Here is a 15,408-nt window from a genome sequence, read left to right as displayed (position 1 = left end):
TTTTGGTTTTGTGCTGATGAAGAATGAAAACAAAGTTCCAAAGCTGCTGTAAAACATAATTGCTCTCTGTGGCCAGCTCTAAATATTGTGATAGTTTTTCTGTTACTTGGAAGGAAAGGACCAAGTGCATTTTTCTTGTAAAAAGTCTTGATTTTTTTTAAAAAAATCTACTTTTTGTAGTGGGTTTTTGTGCAAAGTAGAATCTTCTTAGATGATCCTGATCTCAAAGGCTTTTTTATTTTAAAACATTTCACTTGCAAGAAAATGTCCCTTCCCTTATATGAACCACCACAATAATAGGGAGCCTCATCTGGGCAATGAGAACTTGTGTTCAGGCTCCTGGTTTGTCACTGAGTAGCTCAGGGGCTTTCTGTGAACTTGAAAGCCCTGGAGTGAAGAGAGCTATGGAGGAGCAAAATGTTAGAGATATACCTTTAAAGTTGAACTGTTGGGAAGCATCTTTTAGGAGTGTGAAGTCATCATGACCAAATCTCCGATTAGTAGCTAAAAATGCAGTTCATCAAGCTGGTGTGAACAGTGGAGAGTAGGAAAAATGGTGAATAAAACTGTATTTTTTTTCAACAGCAAAGAAGATTAAACAATGTTAACAAGTTGAAAGGTCTGGTGGTTAAAAAAGCTCCAAATAAGCTTCAGAGGTATAAATGAAAGGTGACAATTTCAAATATCTAAATGATAAAGGAGTTTGAGGCTCCTTTTAAAAAGCATAGTAGACACAGAGAAGTCTATGTACCTCTGAAACTGATGCCTTTGATCACATTTGAAAGTGTGACTTGTGCTTCTAAGTTACTTTAGCACTTTTTAAAACTTTCTCCTGCAGCTCTAATTGTGCAGATACTCTCAAGTCATTCCATAAGAAGACCCTGCATGCTCCCCATCCATCTTTAATCTCTTATTTTGCTGGGCAGAATTTTCCCTGTAGACAGAGTATCTCCTCGTACTGCTGGTATGAGGGAGCACTACTTTGGATTCTAAGTATGTTGTGCTTGGCTGCCTAAATCACTTAAAACATAGTGTATGAGAACTGAAGGGAATCTTTTCTCTTGGGTATGAGCAGATTTTAGTCGTAATGTGAAAAGCTGCTGTTACGGCAGCAGTCCCCTGCCTATAAACATAAGACCATTTAGCACTGCTCGTGGCCAAAGAAGGCTCCGTTGTCACAGTGCGGGTTGGCAGGAGCAGTGTGTGATGCGTCCAGCTTGTGCAGTGTTGTGATGGGTCAGAAAAGGCTGAAGGCAGATGCTTTTTGGCTTCAGTCATGTAAACACATACCTAATAAGGAGACCTGCTGAATAAATGAGTTGAAGAGTGGACCTACCATGCTGATATTAAATTTGTGAGCTATATCAGCAGCAAAATTGTGTCAGTATTATTTTATACCTAGTACAGGAGGAATAGTTTGCTTGCAAGGTCACACTGGTAACTAGAAGTGACATTTAGGCTTTCCTTGATATTTTTGTTCCATAAATCTTTTAATAATTGTTTGTCTGTACTTTATTCTAGGACAGATACAACAAGAATTGATTACTCCATACCATCAAGGGAAAATTGGGCTTTGCCATATTTTGCATGTCAAGTAGCAGCTCTCACAGGCTATTTAAAAAAAAACCTAAATTGTTCTGCTGAGGTAAAGCAAAATTAATTTCTTAATAAAGAGTTGCTAGTGGAACTGTGCTCTAGAGTTCTGTCACTATTGCGGTGCTAGGCAGAAAACAGTAGATGTTTTGTTTGTTCTTTTCAAAACAGCCACTTGGATTTCACCTAGGCACATGCAGTTTTTGCTAAGTGACTCGTGCCCTGCCCTGTTATGCCCCCATGAGGGTTCAGAGAGAACGGTGTGGTAATGAGCAGTGTGCTGTCTTTTTAAAATAAACTGATGCAGAATTTTTCTCACTATGTGAACTATTTCGTTGGTCTTCCTGTTGCTTGGAGAAGATGATGGTAACTTCCTTTCGCTGTCTCTGTCGAAGATGTTTCTTCTGATAGGCTTTAAATGGTTTTGCATGTTTTGGTAATTACTTTCTTCCATCTGAGAACATGTTAAATATGTCTGAAGTCAGTATTTTCATTACTTCCTAAAATAATAATTAATTTCCATAGTTTCTGTTTTAATGACCTCTCAGTTACTTAATGACAGAGATGCATAGGAGTGATATTAATGCTTGCCTTTTTTTTTTTTTTTTTTTCCAGAAGTTTTGTTACCTTTTGGTGAGTGCTTCAACATATACCTTCATGATGATGTGGGAATACAGTCATTATCTCCTGTTTGTTCAGGCTGTTTCTCTTTTTCTGCTAGACAGCTTTGCCCTGGCACAGACAGAGAAGGTATTAGAACTCTTCAACCTACTGGTAGTTGGGGACTTAAATACAGCCTTAGAGGTGCCTACCATAAATACTGCTCCAAAAAGTGCAGACTGAGCAATGACTTGAATGTCTTGCAGCCTGGGTCCAGCTGAAGTGCATGTCACGTCCATTAGAAGAATAAAATGGCTTTAAACTCACTCTCTTTTGGACTACTGTGTTTGGGACAGCTTTCCTAACAAAAGGGTCAGGAGCTAAACAAAGCTGCAGAGTCCTGAAACATCTTTGGAGAGCTGAAAGAGTGATGAATGATAGTCATGCATCCTTTTTGGCTTAGCTGCCTCTTTCCCCTATTTGCAGTAGGGTGGGGCTGACTGAAATACTGCTCTGTTGGCTCTGTGCAGTTAAAGGGCTCATTTTTACCCTGAGTGGCCTGCCCTGTACCGATTTAGCCAATAAATAGGCTAGACAGATGCTGAAGGCCAATTGATTTTTCAGTACAAGAAAGTATTTGAATTTATTCTGCAAAATGGTTCTTAGAAATGTTGCAACAATAGGAGTTTTTACTCCGCCTGTTGCAGTGGTATATGTGCTAGTTCATACATGTGTGCCTTCTAGTTTTGTTAAATGTAACTTCTGTTTCAAACTGCATGCAATTCTGATTTGTCACCTCTTCTTTCAGTTGCTTTTTTTTCCTGTTCCTCAGCAGTGGGAAATGTTTCATCTATTTTAGTTCAAATCAGGGTCCTTAAAATGTAAGGGAGAAGAAGAGTGTTTTGGTAAAAGTCTAAAGAATCAAGTATCGGGGTTTATAAGAATTGCTTATCAATTAGTAAATAACAGAAAGTAGCAGTGACAGTCTGTGTGTTCCTGAGATAGGTTAAATGAATGAGGGCAAGGAAAGTGCATGTTTACAGTAGTCGGCTCTTTCACACAAATTGTGTGTTCATACTGTTGCATTGTTACTGCTTCATGCTGCGTCACAGGTCTTACAGAATGGGGAGACCTTGTAAAATACTACTACTTTTGTTGGCGTATTTACAGAATTCTTGTGAAGTAAATGTGTACTAGTTACTAGGCTGACCAGGATCATTTTGATGTGAAATACTTTCCAGAGCCAAGTGATCCCTTACTAGATTCATAGGGTTGGAGGATTCATAGGATTGGAGGATAGATGTTAATCCCATGATAAAGAAATGGAACGAGCTATCTGCTGCTCTAAAAAGCAAGACATATATTCACTGTAATTTTATTTTATTGTGTTCTATTTTGTTTCTTCAACAGGTGCATGAAGTATACAAAATCTACTTGTTTTCTCTGTTCTTGGGGTACCTTTTGCAGTTTGAAAATTCAGTCTTACTAGTGTCACCATTACTGAGCCTTGTAGCAGCTTTAATGCTCTCTAAATGCCTTCAGGTAACTAGACTGTCCTCTGGCTGTGTAGTTTTTATTATTTAAACTGAACTCCAAATGATACGGCATTTTTAAAATATTTTTGCAGATGAACATGAAAAAAGGTACACTGATGTCAAGATTGCTGAAAATAATGTACATTTATTTGGTACTTACAGTAACAGTGACACTAAACTTGTTACTAAAGGTAAGATTCCTCTGTAAAAAGTGATTTTAACTGACAAACTCTAAATGAAAAGTTGTGGATGTATCTTGGAAAAATCTTTTGAAGTGTTGTTTATCTTGCTGATCTGAGAGTTCATAGCTCAATTCATAGCAAATTGGAGTACTAAAACTTAAGTCATTTTGCATCTATATAAAAAGTCTTTAACAAATCAAGCAGCTGTTTTTTGTTGGGATTTTGATCTTTTAGGTTGAGATTAAAGGATAGTATACAAATACTCTTTAATTCACGCTTTAGCTATTTCATAAATGTGGTTTTTGTTTTAAATTGGATGGCCTCTACAAACTGGCCTGAATATTAATATTCTTGTGTGTGGCGAAGACCTGGTAGCCAGGAACAGGTATGAGTAGTCTCAGGGTAGATGTTAGTTGTCGATTAAACTTCAACTAGAACATGGGAACAGAGACTTTCGCTTAATGTAGGAGTCAGCTAGGAGCTGAGATTATACAATGGGATTTTAGCCTGGTCTTGTATTTTGATTAGAGCCAGCAAGAGGGAGTTGCTAGTCTTCTACACAATTTGTCGTGCTTTACCTCTATGTCTCAGACTCACCCTGGTTGTGTTAATTAACAGTGTCAACTTAAAAATAAAGAAGATAGTGAACCCTAAAAAATTTGAGAAAATGCTTGTATCTGATTGTTTTCTTGTGCTGTTTAGACTGGCTAGCCCTACTGTATCTCCAGAAAAATAAAACCTAACCTTGAAAAATGCGAGTTAAATTACATAGACAGTACACAGAACTTTTGTCTGCTCAGACAATTTATGTGAAGATTACAAACACTCATAATTTTTGCTAGGCTGCAGTCCTATTGTTCAGTGGAGCCAAACAATGTTTTTTGGCTCGCTTGGGGGTAAGTCTGTCCATTTTTCACGATCCTTTATACACCACTCAGTAGTCTTTTGACAACTTATTGACAGCTTTTCACTTGCCCTCCTTTGGGGTACATGAATGAGATGAAGGGAATGATATTCTCAAGGAAACCCGAAAGATGGTTTTATTTAAGTGAAGATTTATGCTACTATACCAGTACCTTACTTGGCACACTTAATAGTTGATTTTTCCATGCCATTTTTTTAATCTGAATGAAGTGACTACGTGAAAGCTGCTTCCAGAACTTGATAAGATTTTTCTCTGCTAAATTAATTTCCAGATGTTTCTTCCTCATAAAGAAAATGAACATTTGCTGAAGTTTATTGAAGTAAAACTTGGCTTAAACACGACTAAGTAAGTTTTTAAACTCTGCACCTTCTAAGATATCTGAACTTCTGAAAGTGCTCTGAGAAGTGTAAAATTTCAATGGTTTGTGAGAATTTTATGGAGGAGTTGGGGAAAAAGTTGCTATTTGTTGCCTGATTCTAAGATTGAATTAAAAAACCCAAGATGCATATACAGAATTTACTTAGGTTTTTGAGGTTTCTGAGGCACCTCAATATTTTTTATGCCTTGGGGTGAAAGCATTTCATAAGATTTTTGTTTTCTTTTGATGTTGTAAGAGCAAAAACTTTCTGTACTCTGTCTGGTGTTTCTAATAAGACTTGAAAGCAAAGATAATAAGGTAAAGGTGGTGGTACTAACTTTATAGCCTGGAAAAGAAAGGGCTCCGAAGAGAGTCATGAACTATTGATACTATCTCAAGACAGGGTTAGGTTGTAGGGGTTTGGTTTTAGTTTTTTATCCCCCCCAAAAAAAAACCCTGTATCTTTTGGAAGAAATTAGGACAAGGGACAACTTAAAAGTCAGAGGGAATTGTTGTCACTCTAAGAAAAACTGTTTGCATCTGTAAAAGAGTTCAGTGTTGGCCTGCAAGAAGAAAATGTCATGGCTACAGATTTTCTGGAAAAGTTCAAATGGAGTATTGGTAAGGACTGACACACCTCCTGGACCCAAGCCAAGACTTGCAATTCTGTGCAGGAATTGTAACTGTCTCCTGGGAGCTGCATCTCTCTTACAGAACCACTTCACAGCCTTTCAGGGGAAGAAGTAGAAAATGACATCATGCACAGTTGAAATTGTTGGGGAATTTTTGGAAGGCAAGATGTAATGATGTTGACTAAGCTGCATTGTTTAACACACATACATGCATGTTCTTAAGTGTTTTGCAAGAAAAGAAAGGACTGCTTCTGGTCAGGATTTCAGTTTATTCAGCTACCAGGTATATGGAATTTATTCCTCCCCCTCTCGCCCCTCCCCGGCGACTTGCTACATGTCACTTTCCAGGCTGTCAAGCTGCAATGAAGCCAGTGATTGAGACAAACTGGGTGCAACTATGCCTAGAAAATTGTGTAACTGTAGGTTGGAATTAGGGTTTGTAGCACAGGAACTTCAAGATCTGTATTTTAAGGGCAATTTGGACATGCCCAACTGTTAATCTTTAAACTGATTATGTCTAATTGAAAGTGGTTCCATTCTCTAGTCTTCCCTTGGGGGGAAAAGAAAAAGAGAAGAGGGAGGAAAGCGAAACAAAGGGAGACAACAATGCATTCACGGCATCACATGCTGCACCAATTCCAGTTGAGAATACACATTGATAGTGCTTCTTGGCAGAGTATATAGTCTTTTTGCTCGTTATTTGAGAAAGAAGAATGATCAAGTGGGTTCGGCTACAGAACTAGAATTTCAGCATTAAGGATTCTATTCTTGGCTGTGCCTCAGGCTTGTTTGTGATCTCAGATGACCACTTTCCCTTCATCTCCCTGTTCGGAAGGAGGACAAGTGTACCTTCTTGCATCAGTATCTCTAAAGTCTTAATCCACTGAAAACGAAGTGCTTTGTGGTTCCATTAATGGAGTTACATGGGAGGTTGGGTTTTTGTGGTATAAAGGAGTTGTAGTCTGGTCTCTTCAGATGACAGATTCTTTTTTGAAAGATAAGCTTTTGACAGTCACTCTAAAGGGTACTTCCAAAGTGGTTTCAAATGATAAAAAGATGACTTCTCAAAGATGAATTTCAAATAGTTTTCTATGACATGAATAGGTTAAACTGTGATTGGCTGTGTGCTGGGTTGGTTTTTTTTTTCTCTCTAATCTGTGGGGTATTGTTACTGTTTTTAATGGGATGTTTTTGCCTTACTAGGAATTTTACAATGAATTGGCTCCTTTGTCAAGAATCTCTTCAGGCACCCTCCCAAGACTTTTTTTTGCGACTAACACAGTCATCGCTGTTGCCTTTCTATATTTTAGTATTAATTATCTGCCTTTTTTCTGTAACTCAGGTCATTTTTAGGAGAATTTGGTAAGTAACTTACTTATAGTGAAAAATAAGAAGTTAAAAATAAGAGGTTTATGAATGTCTTAAGTGAATGGTCATCATGTTTGTTGTTCTGAAGTTTATTGCACCATTGAGCTTGCCAGGGTGTGAGCACCAGTGGAAGGGCCCATCAGAGGCTCCTAAAGAAAGACCTTTAGTGAGGAACAACTTGATCATTCCTCCAGTCAGGACAGGGAGTTGTCATTGGTTTGTTTCCCTATAGGTGCAATTCCTACGTAGCTCTGGCTAATGTTTTGTGATATGTTTATGTTTCTTCCTATTGAGGGAGAAGGATGTTTTGTCTGTTTTTCCCTTGGAGCAGCAAAGTTATCTGGTTGTTGCTAGAGATTTTGTTTCTCAGTTTTGCGTTTGGTTTTTGTGGGTTTTTTTTTCCAAGTTTACATATAGTGAAGGATGAGATGGGTGGAGTTGAGAGCATTTCAGATTTCTAATCCTTCATTTTTTTTTTTTAAACTCTTTTTTACTGTGATAAGGTCCATCAACCTTTTCTGCTCAGAACAGAGATGAAGTAAAACTGACTCAATTGTTTTTTTAGTTTCACAGTGATTCACAGTTCCCTTGAGAGAAGGGGTAGTGGAGCTGTCTGTTTACAGACTAAGAATAGCAACACTGTAGATCCTAGCATAACTTGTCTTGGAAACTCAATGGCTAGGAAATTATCTCTTCCTGGTGGATGAGTGGTGTAACTGCTCAGGTATTACGGAAAATTTCTCATTTGTCTGCAGCAAAAAATCAACAGTATTTTTCAAGAACAAAGACTTATAATAAATAAAAATTATACTCCTATAAATTAAAATGTTTGTCAGGTTGAATGTGTGATAGTATATTCAAAACAATGTAACAAATGTCTTTTTTTTTGCTAGTGGTTGAACTAGCTATTTACTATTTCGCAAGGAGCAGTGACTCCAGTATGTCCAACAGCTGTTTAAAGAAAAACTTAAAATAAATCTTCCTTCATCTTTTTAATTTTGAAGCAGTTAATAATCTCAAATGTTTTTCCATTTGTTGTGAGGAAACTTATTATATAATTGTAACCTGAAATCACATCTTGGTAGAATAAAATGTTATCTGTTGTGCGCCTTGCTATTTCATTTGTAGTAAGATTTTTGGTTATGATTTTTATTTATAATGTGTTACTGGAATTTACAATAATGTGGCTAAAAACTATTTTTGTTATCTTAATTTGTCATAAAATGGTATACACATTCCATACTCAGTTATCATCCTACAGATTCCATAATTCTTCACCAAACTAATGATATGAAGAAACTTACTTAGAATGACTGTACAGCATGCTTCATCTAAATGTTTGTGGAATGTGCATGCTCTTAAATTGGCCGTCTTTTGGTGCTGAATTACCTTAATTTAGGATTTACAGTCATAGGTAGTGATCCCATTGTATGAATTCACAGCCATTGCTCCAGAGAGGTTACAGTCTAAAGCAAGGGACAGCAGGTACTGATAGGTCATTGATGAAGTACAAAACCCAAATAAGCAGTGCAACAGTATTGTATGATGTGACACCCAGTGATCTCAGTGTACTGCTGACTTAACAGTCATAAAAGTATTCTTATTGGCACCTTTGCCTGAGATAATGTCTGAATTAAGTGATGTCTCATTTTCTCCAACTGCAGTGGTGAACCACTGAAAGAGACAGTTAAACTTGAGGATGGTCGAATTGGAGAGAGGCCAGAAATAGTTTATCATGTAATTCACACAATTTTACTTGGTTGTCTAGCGATGTGTTTGGAAGGGTAAGTCTGATTTTGATGTATCTCTTTTGAAAGCAACAGAGAGTTCCTAACTGGACATGATACACCATTCACCCCTTTGAAATTCACCCCTTTTCAGAAATGTGTTTGGCTTATAGTGGTACTAGTCAGTAGGGGAGAGAGCAAAGATCATTTTGACTGTAAATTGGGTACAGATATGTGATGAATTGTGCTTGGTCTCTTTAATGTGTTTTCCAAGCTTTAATGCAGCCAAAATCCAAGACATGAAGCAAATTTTGATCACTTTCTTTATGGTGTTTAAGTGTAGAACTGCTGTAATTCTTTTAATAATGTATTCTAGCAAGATCTTGTGTAGTGTTTTAATGAACACATTATGTTCTGGAATATTGGGACACTGAAGATTTCTTAGCCATCTTGTTGTGTTTAGGCTAGCATGAAGTATACCTTTGCTTGACATGTTAAAGCAGTAGCAAAACTATTTCCAAAGGTATTGTATTAGTCCTTAAAGCTAGAGAAGCTAATGTGTGGTAGATGTTCTGATCTTGGCTCTCAGCTAAATCAGCTTGAAGGTGGCAGACTTGTTTGTGTTATGCTCATCATCCTAAAATCTGAATATTCACAAATTCTTAAAGTGAGCAGAATGTTGTGTTACCGTGTAGTTGTCTTAACTTCACTAGTCTATCTTTTAGAGGCAGACAATACCAGACAAGCTTAAGTTGTTTGTTGAATATTTTCCTTTCCTTTCTTCAGGAGCTCCCTTATAGCAGAGTGTCTGTACAGCTTTGCTGAATAGCTGCTTTTTATCCTTGCTTGGCTGGAAAACTGCAACAGCCAAGTGGACTTTACCAGTCTCTTTGATTTTTCTTTCATCTTTCCCTGAACTCTGTGAAGGATTTTGTCATCTTTTACCTTGGATCTTGCTCCTACATCTTGCAGCAGATAATCAGATGCCTGCTCTTCTGCTAGAGATTTCCTCAGTTTACCCTTCAGTGCCATCAAATTTGATCTCAGATTGCTTGAACATCCAGACTGTGTTTGACATATAAAAATATTCAGATTTTTTTCATAAATAGCTTGAATACAGAGGCATGCACAGAGTCCCAACTAAGTTATTTCAGTGTTTTTCAGAATGAAATATCTATGGACGCCTTATGTTTGCATGCTTGCTGCATTTGGTGTGTGCTCTCCCGAACTTTGGATGACGCTTTTCAAGTGGCTTCGACTGAAAGCTGTGCATCCGATATTGCTGGTGAGACATGTTGCCGATGTCTTGGGAATTAGAGCTAGCAAATATGTAACTTTTCAAAAAACAATTACCTAAGGCCTATAGAAGAACCCATTAAAAGAACACGTAGTTCTTGTGAGCAGCAGATCTCATATAGTCTGCTTTTTCTGTGCCTTTCATTCTTAATACTGTGCTTTCATATGTTCTCTGGTACCTGGTGATAAAGTTCTGTTTACACTACAGCCTTTCCTTGCAAGAAGCAGACCTGTCTGCATCTCTCTTTCACTCATCTGATTTCTTTTAACAAGTCTTTGAGACTTCAAGTTCTCTGTCATATTTAGTTGAGACTGGCCCAGAAGGTCATGTGGTTTTTAGGAGTAGTGCAGGAGGAAAAGTACAGGCATGCAAGGCAAGCATCGTGCATAGCATCGACATAAGCCTCGTTTCACTAGGAAATGAGGCTGAAAATGTGGCAGTTAGGTGTATTTAATCGCTGAGAATAAAGCTGCTTCCTAAGAAATGGTAAGCAGAATTAACTTTGTATAAGATTTGTTCATGTGTGGCAATTACAGAGAAGTGTTGTAACTGAAAATGAGCTTGTGCTACAATGCAAATAGCTTCCCCACTTCCAAGCCTGGCTTTATTCTTAATATGCTGAGAGTTGCTCTGTGCAATTTTTAGCTGTTCTGTGCATTTTTTTTTAATTATTAAGTATAGGATATTACTTACCTAAATTTTGAGAGGCTTATAGGAATAAATGTTTTATACTTGAGCAGAGATTCACTGTGTCATTTGTGAAAGGGCCATACACTGTTACATCAGAAGCATTGACAGTGTAAAATGGTAAACACATTCTTTTGCGTACCTCATGCTTTCTGCTATATAGACCTGCTTTTTTTTACTGTTAACACAGTGGATACATTAATAGCTTATTATCAAGAGAACATCTTGTGTGCATTCCTTATAAAATGTTTCTTGTACCATGCGAGCTATTCTCTCCTTTTTGCAAAGCAAAAATTATGTTGACTAGAATGATGGTGTGCTGAAGAATGGGTTTCTGGAAGTTTGCATATCAATACTGTTAATCTGAACAAAAGCATCAACAAGATCAGAGGTTTGAAATGCTTGTTTCATACTTTTTTCCCTTTCTCAGATTATCTCATAGCCTTTCTATGCGAGGTGTTCACTTTTCTTCTGTTCCCTACGTCATGTGCACGTTGCATCATTGTTATTTGAGTAGTAATTAACCATCCCTAATATTGATGGTAAAGTTATCATGGGACAAATAAGTTATTCCCCAACAAATTAGGCAAATTCTTGTTTGCGGTGAGTTTTTTTGCCTGGTAGAAAACCACAAAGTTTCACTTACTGCCACTCTAAGGTTTCAGGCATAAATGTAGCCAACTGTATGAGCAGAATCAACAGATAGTCCAAGGTCGGAGAACAGTGCATAATCCATTTCTTCTAACATGTATTTTATAGGCTCTTATTCTGAGTATGGCAGTTCCCACGATAATTGGGTTCAGCTTGTGGAAAGAGGTAAGAAACGTACCTTTGTGGGTTTTGTATGTAGGCACAATGTGAGTCAAAATGATGAGCAAATATAATGAAATATACTTGGTGAAATGAAATATATATGGTGAAGTAAAGACTGTCATCCGCATTTTTCAGTATGAGGTATTTGACAATTTAATTTGTTAACAATTGCTTAGTGTAATTAAGAACTGTTTACATTTAATTGAAGACTTTATTATGTTCAGCTATTATACTTTGGATATATAAACTGACTCAACAGAGAAAATACTGCCAAATAAAAACTCAGGGTATTGAAAACTGTGTTGCCCCAATCTCGATTTTAGTGAGGGGGAATGAGGGTAGTTGGAAGTAAAATTATGGGAGGCCATACACAAATAATCTGTTTGAAAACCTCTCATCAAATTACAATGGAGCTAAATCCTTTGTGCAGAGCATTGTGTAGAATTATGTATATACTACATTACAGGGAAGAAAAGCTGCAGATGTTTCCATGTTTATAATAAATACTTAGTTCTTTATTGCAAGCACAGGCAGAGTTTAGGGAAGATTATTTGGAAATCATTTTTTAAACTTCTGTAAATGCAAAAAACATGGGAAATACCCTGCAAAGTGTAACCCTCTGCTACAAGATACAGCTTGGAAATAATTTGAATGGTTTTATAAGAATTCAAATATAAAACCCAGTCCTGACCAACAGTATTTTAACAGATTTTCTAACATCTATCTTAGAAGTTCTGGTTGCAATGTAATCTGACTCTTTACACATTTCTGCCAGAGCAACAGATACTCTCCTAAAAAGAAGCTAGTTGCTCAAAAAGAGTTATGAAATCTATTACAATAGAGGAAACTAGTTTAGTTGACCAAGTAATTCTTTTTCAGATTTTTTTATAAAAGCAGTGTGGGGGTTTGGACTCTAGAGGGCTTCATCCATTGCAGATCCAGCTTTTGCTTTTAAGCAGTGGTGAACAGTTTGCTCCAGGTTCATAACTCATCCCTGAGCTTGGAAACTTTGATTTATGGTAACAGGACGGTGCAAATGCCTTGTGGCTCTTAATCTCTTACCATGTCTATAAATGGCTGAGTGTAAAGCTCTGCATCTCTCTGCTTGGCTGCCTTCTGACTCGGTCTGGCATAGTCCCTCATCTAACTAGATTTTTCTAAGGGCTCTGGTTGCCAAGTCAAGATGGTTCTCCTTGGAGCGGCAGTAGAGGTTACTCTTTCTGTCCCATTGTTCTGGGGGCATTTCAGGTGTACGTATAACAGCACTGCTACTGCTTTGAGCCCTGATGTGAACATATGGCATCTGTTTTTGTACTACCCTAACGTGTCTGGTTGTAGACTGCTGTCAAGTGACAGCTGAACTGTTCAGGTAATGGGAGTGGAAACTCCTCAGTTAAAAGCAGGCCTTCACTTCCAAGTGTCTGTCCACTGTGGCTGTCCCAAAGTAAGTTGTCCCTTTAGTTTGGCATAACCTGTAAAATTTACCCTTTCCAGATAGAGCTGGCATCCGGTAGCTTTCCCTTAGCATTTACAACAGTGTGAACATACTCCAGCCCCTAAAGCCTGGCCAGCTTCTAGCCATGCCTTCTCTAGATAAATGTTCAAAATGGCTCAAGGACTGACAAAATCTCCTGCCTTGATAAAGGACCTGTTGTTCCTTCATCCTTCACCCCTCAAACCTGATGGGGTAGGGAAGCCATGGCGCAGGCTTGCAATCTGGACTGGTCTGAAGGAGTTGGCATTCGATCTGACTTTCCAGGATGCCTTCTTTTGCCAAATTTTTTTTTTTTGAGAGTATAAACTGAGATATGTTATTTGATACAATATAGTATACTTTCCTTCACTGCAGTGATTGAAGTAAAAGTTAGAAGAAAGTCCAGGGCAGATTACCAACATAAATTCACTAGGAAATTTCTTCTCTCCTGTCCTGCTTGCATAGCATCTTTCCATCAAGTCACAGAAGTCCAACCCCTCCTGCTCAAGCGGGTTTACCATGAGAGATTTATCAGCCTCTTGGTTCAGTGTCCTTATTTATGTGCGTTTGCGTATGAAGACCTGAACTATGGTTTTGATGCATTTAAGGCCAGTTTAAGTTGATGGATGTCGCTGCCGCGTAGGCTTTCTTGAGGGGTTTTAAAATGTTTTTTATTATAAGTATTCTAATAAAATAGAGATGAGAACTTGTGTTTAATGTACTTATTTTGGAGAAAGTCTCCTGCTATCAGGTAAATATAAACTGTGTTTTGCAAAATAATTCAAAAATACAAATCAGGAGGGAAAACTCAGATGAAACCCCTTTCTGTTGCGTTACTTAAGACCTTAATATAATGAGATGCTCTATAGATTTATTTTTTTTCTCAACTGTAAGTAACTGAATATGTTTCCATCAGTTTTTCCCTAGGATAATGACAGAGCTTTCAGAACTACAAGAGTTCTATGATCCTGATACAGTAGAACTTATGACATGGATAAAGTAAGTATGAAGTCCCACATTTCTATTTTACTGCTTTATGTCAGGGTATTTTTATCTCAGCATTTTAATCTGAGTATTTCCTTGCTAAGTCATTCCATGATGTATGGGAGGAAAAGTGTGTATTTTAAGTTTGGTATTATTCCCATGGAAAGAAACAGGAGTTTATCATTGATTACAAGAGGAGAAGATCCTAAAACATGCAGGCAAATCATGTTTAATATCATTACTATATCTAATTTACTAATAAAGGTGGACATATTAGTACTTGGTTCTTCCCATGTTAATTTTTCAGTAGATTAGAGGATTCATGTTGATTGTAATCCCAACAGGGGACAGAAACACTAAAATTTTTGTGTGCATGAACCAGTAAAATGAAATGCCTGCATATGAGGATTTAGAGACTTCAGTCAGGTTACCTGCAATGTATGATTCAAACTTCCCCTTTAACCAGAAGGCTGGAAGGGTTCTTACCTGTCTGGCTAGGCAGGGCATAGCAAATACTGAACTATTCTATATAGTTCATACTGAGCCATATACATAGCTAATACAAAGTCAAGTGATTTTCATGGATGCACTTTTCACCAAAAGTTTTGGAACTGTATTCTGGCCTTATTCAATCTGACTTAGAGCTAGGTCATTAGGAACTGCACTTCTCTGAAAATTAGATCCCCTGTGTTCAGATAACTTACTTTTAACTGTATTTTTTTTAGCATATTATTTTCTGTATTTATGTAGTCTTTAATGTCAACCTGTTCATACTCAGAAAAAAGGCTGGTAATTACGGTGTTCCAGCCAATTTCTTCTTTCTGTTAATAGTAGAGTATGTTGTTTGTCACTGCTGTAGCTCAAGGCAGCAAGTGGAATAATGCCAAGTACCTAATGGCTTTTACATTAGTCTGCATATATTACACTTCAAGTACATAATTAATCATGGTGAATTGCACTGAGATTCAGTCAGCTAGGAGCAATTTGACTACCCTTATTTGCAGCAGCTGTTCATATCTTTAATGAAAATAAAGATATATTTTTTTTCTTAGGGATATACTTAGATGTCCATATTGGAATTTTAATGTCATTATTATAGAATATTTTCTCTCTGATAGCATAAATTTATTTTGAATTTTCTTTGCATGAAAAATTGCCCAAAGTCTGTAATAAAGTGTGACAGTGACTGTTTTCTTTCACTAATGCAGGAGTATGGATAGTCAAAAGATGAAA

The 15,408-nt window shown here is 37.3% G+C and overlaps 1 protein-coding gene across 6 annotated transcripts in view; it reads left to right on the top strand.

The window, feature by feature from the left end:
* The window catches only part of DPY19L4 (dpy-19 like 4), a 73,038-nt gene that overhangs the window by 49,887 nt on the left and 7,743 nt on the right, over window positions 1-15,408 (top strand). For 2 of the 6 annotated variants that reach the window (XM_080379550.1, XM_080379553.1), the window contains 10 exons: window positions 1,522-1,645; window positions 2,209-2,343; window positions 3,604-3,735; window positions 3,821-3,919; window positions 5,107-5,180; window positions 7,029-7,187; window positions 8,858-8,977; window positions 10,085-10,205; window positions 11,664-11,720; window positions 14,108-14,190. In XM_080379550.1, the coding sequence (XP_080235676.1) occupies window positions 1,522-1,645; window positions 2,209-2,343; window positions 3,604-3,735; window positions 3,821-3,919; window positions 5,107-5,180; window positions 7,029-7,187; window positions 8,858-8,977; window positions 10,085-10,205; window positions 11,664-11,720; window positions 14,108-14,190 (1,104 nt within the window). The remainder of the gene's footprint in view (window positions 1-1,521; window positions 1,646-2,208; window positions 2,344-3,603; window positions 3,736-3,820; window positions 3,920-5,106; window positions 5,181-7,028; window positions 7,188-8,857; window positions 8,978-10,084; window positions 10,206-11,663; window positions 11,721-14,107; window positions 14,191-15,408) is intronic. The other 4 variants (XM_080379552.1, XM_080379551.1, XM_080379555.1 and 1 more) reach the window with 4 other exon arrangements.

Source organism: Falco punctatus (genome assembly GCF_963210335.1).
Source record: "Falco punctatus genome assembly, chromosome: 3".
In the NCBI taxonomy this organism is placed as follows: Eukaryota; Metazoa; Chordata; class Aves; order Falconiformes; family Falconidae; genus Falco; species Falco punctatus.
This window is presented reverse-complemented; position numbering and strand designations above follow the sequence as displayed.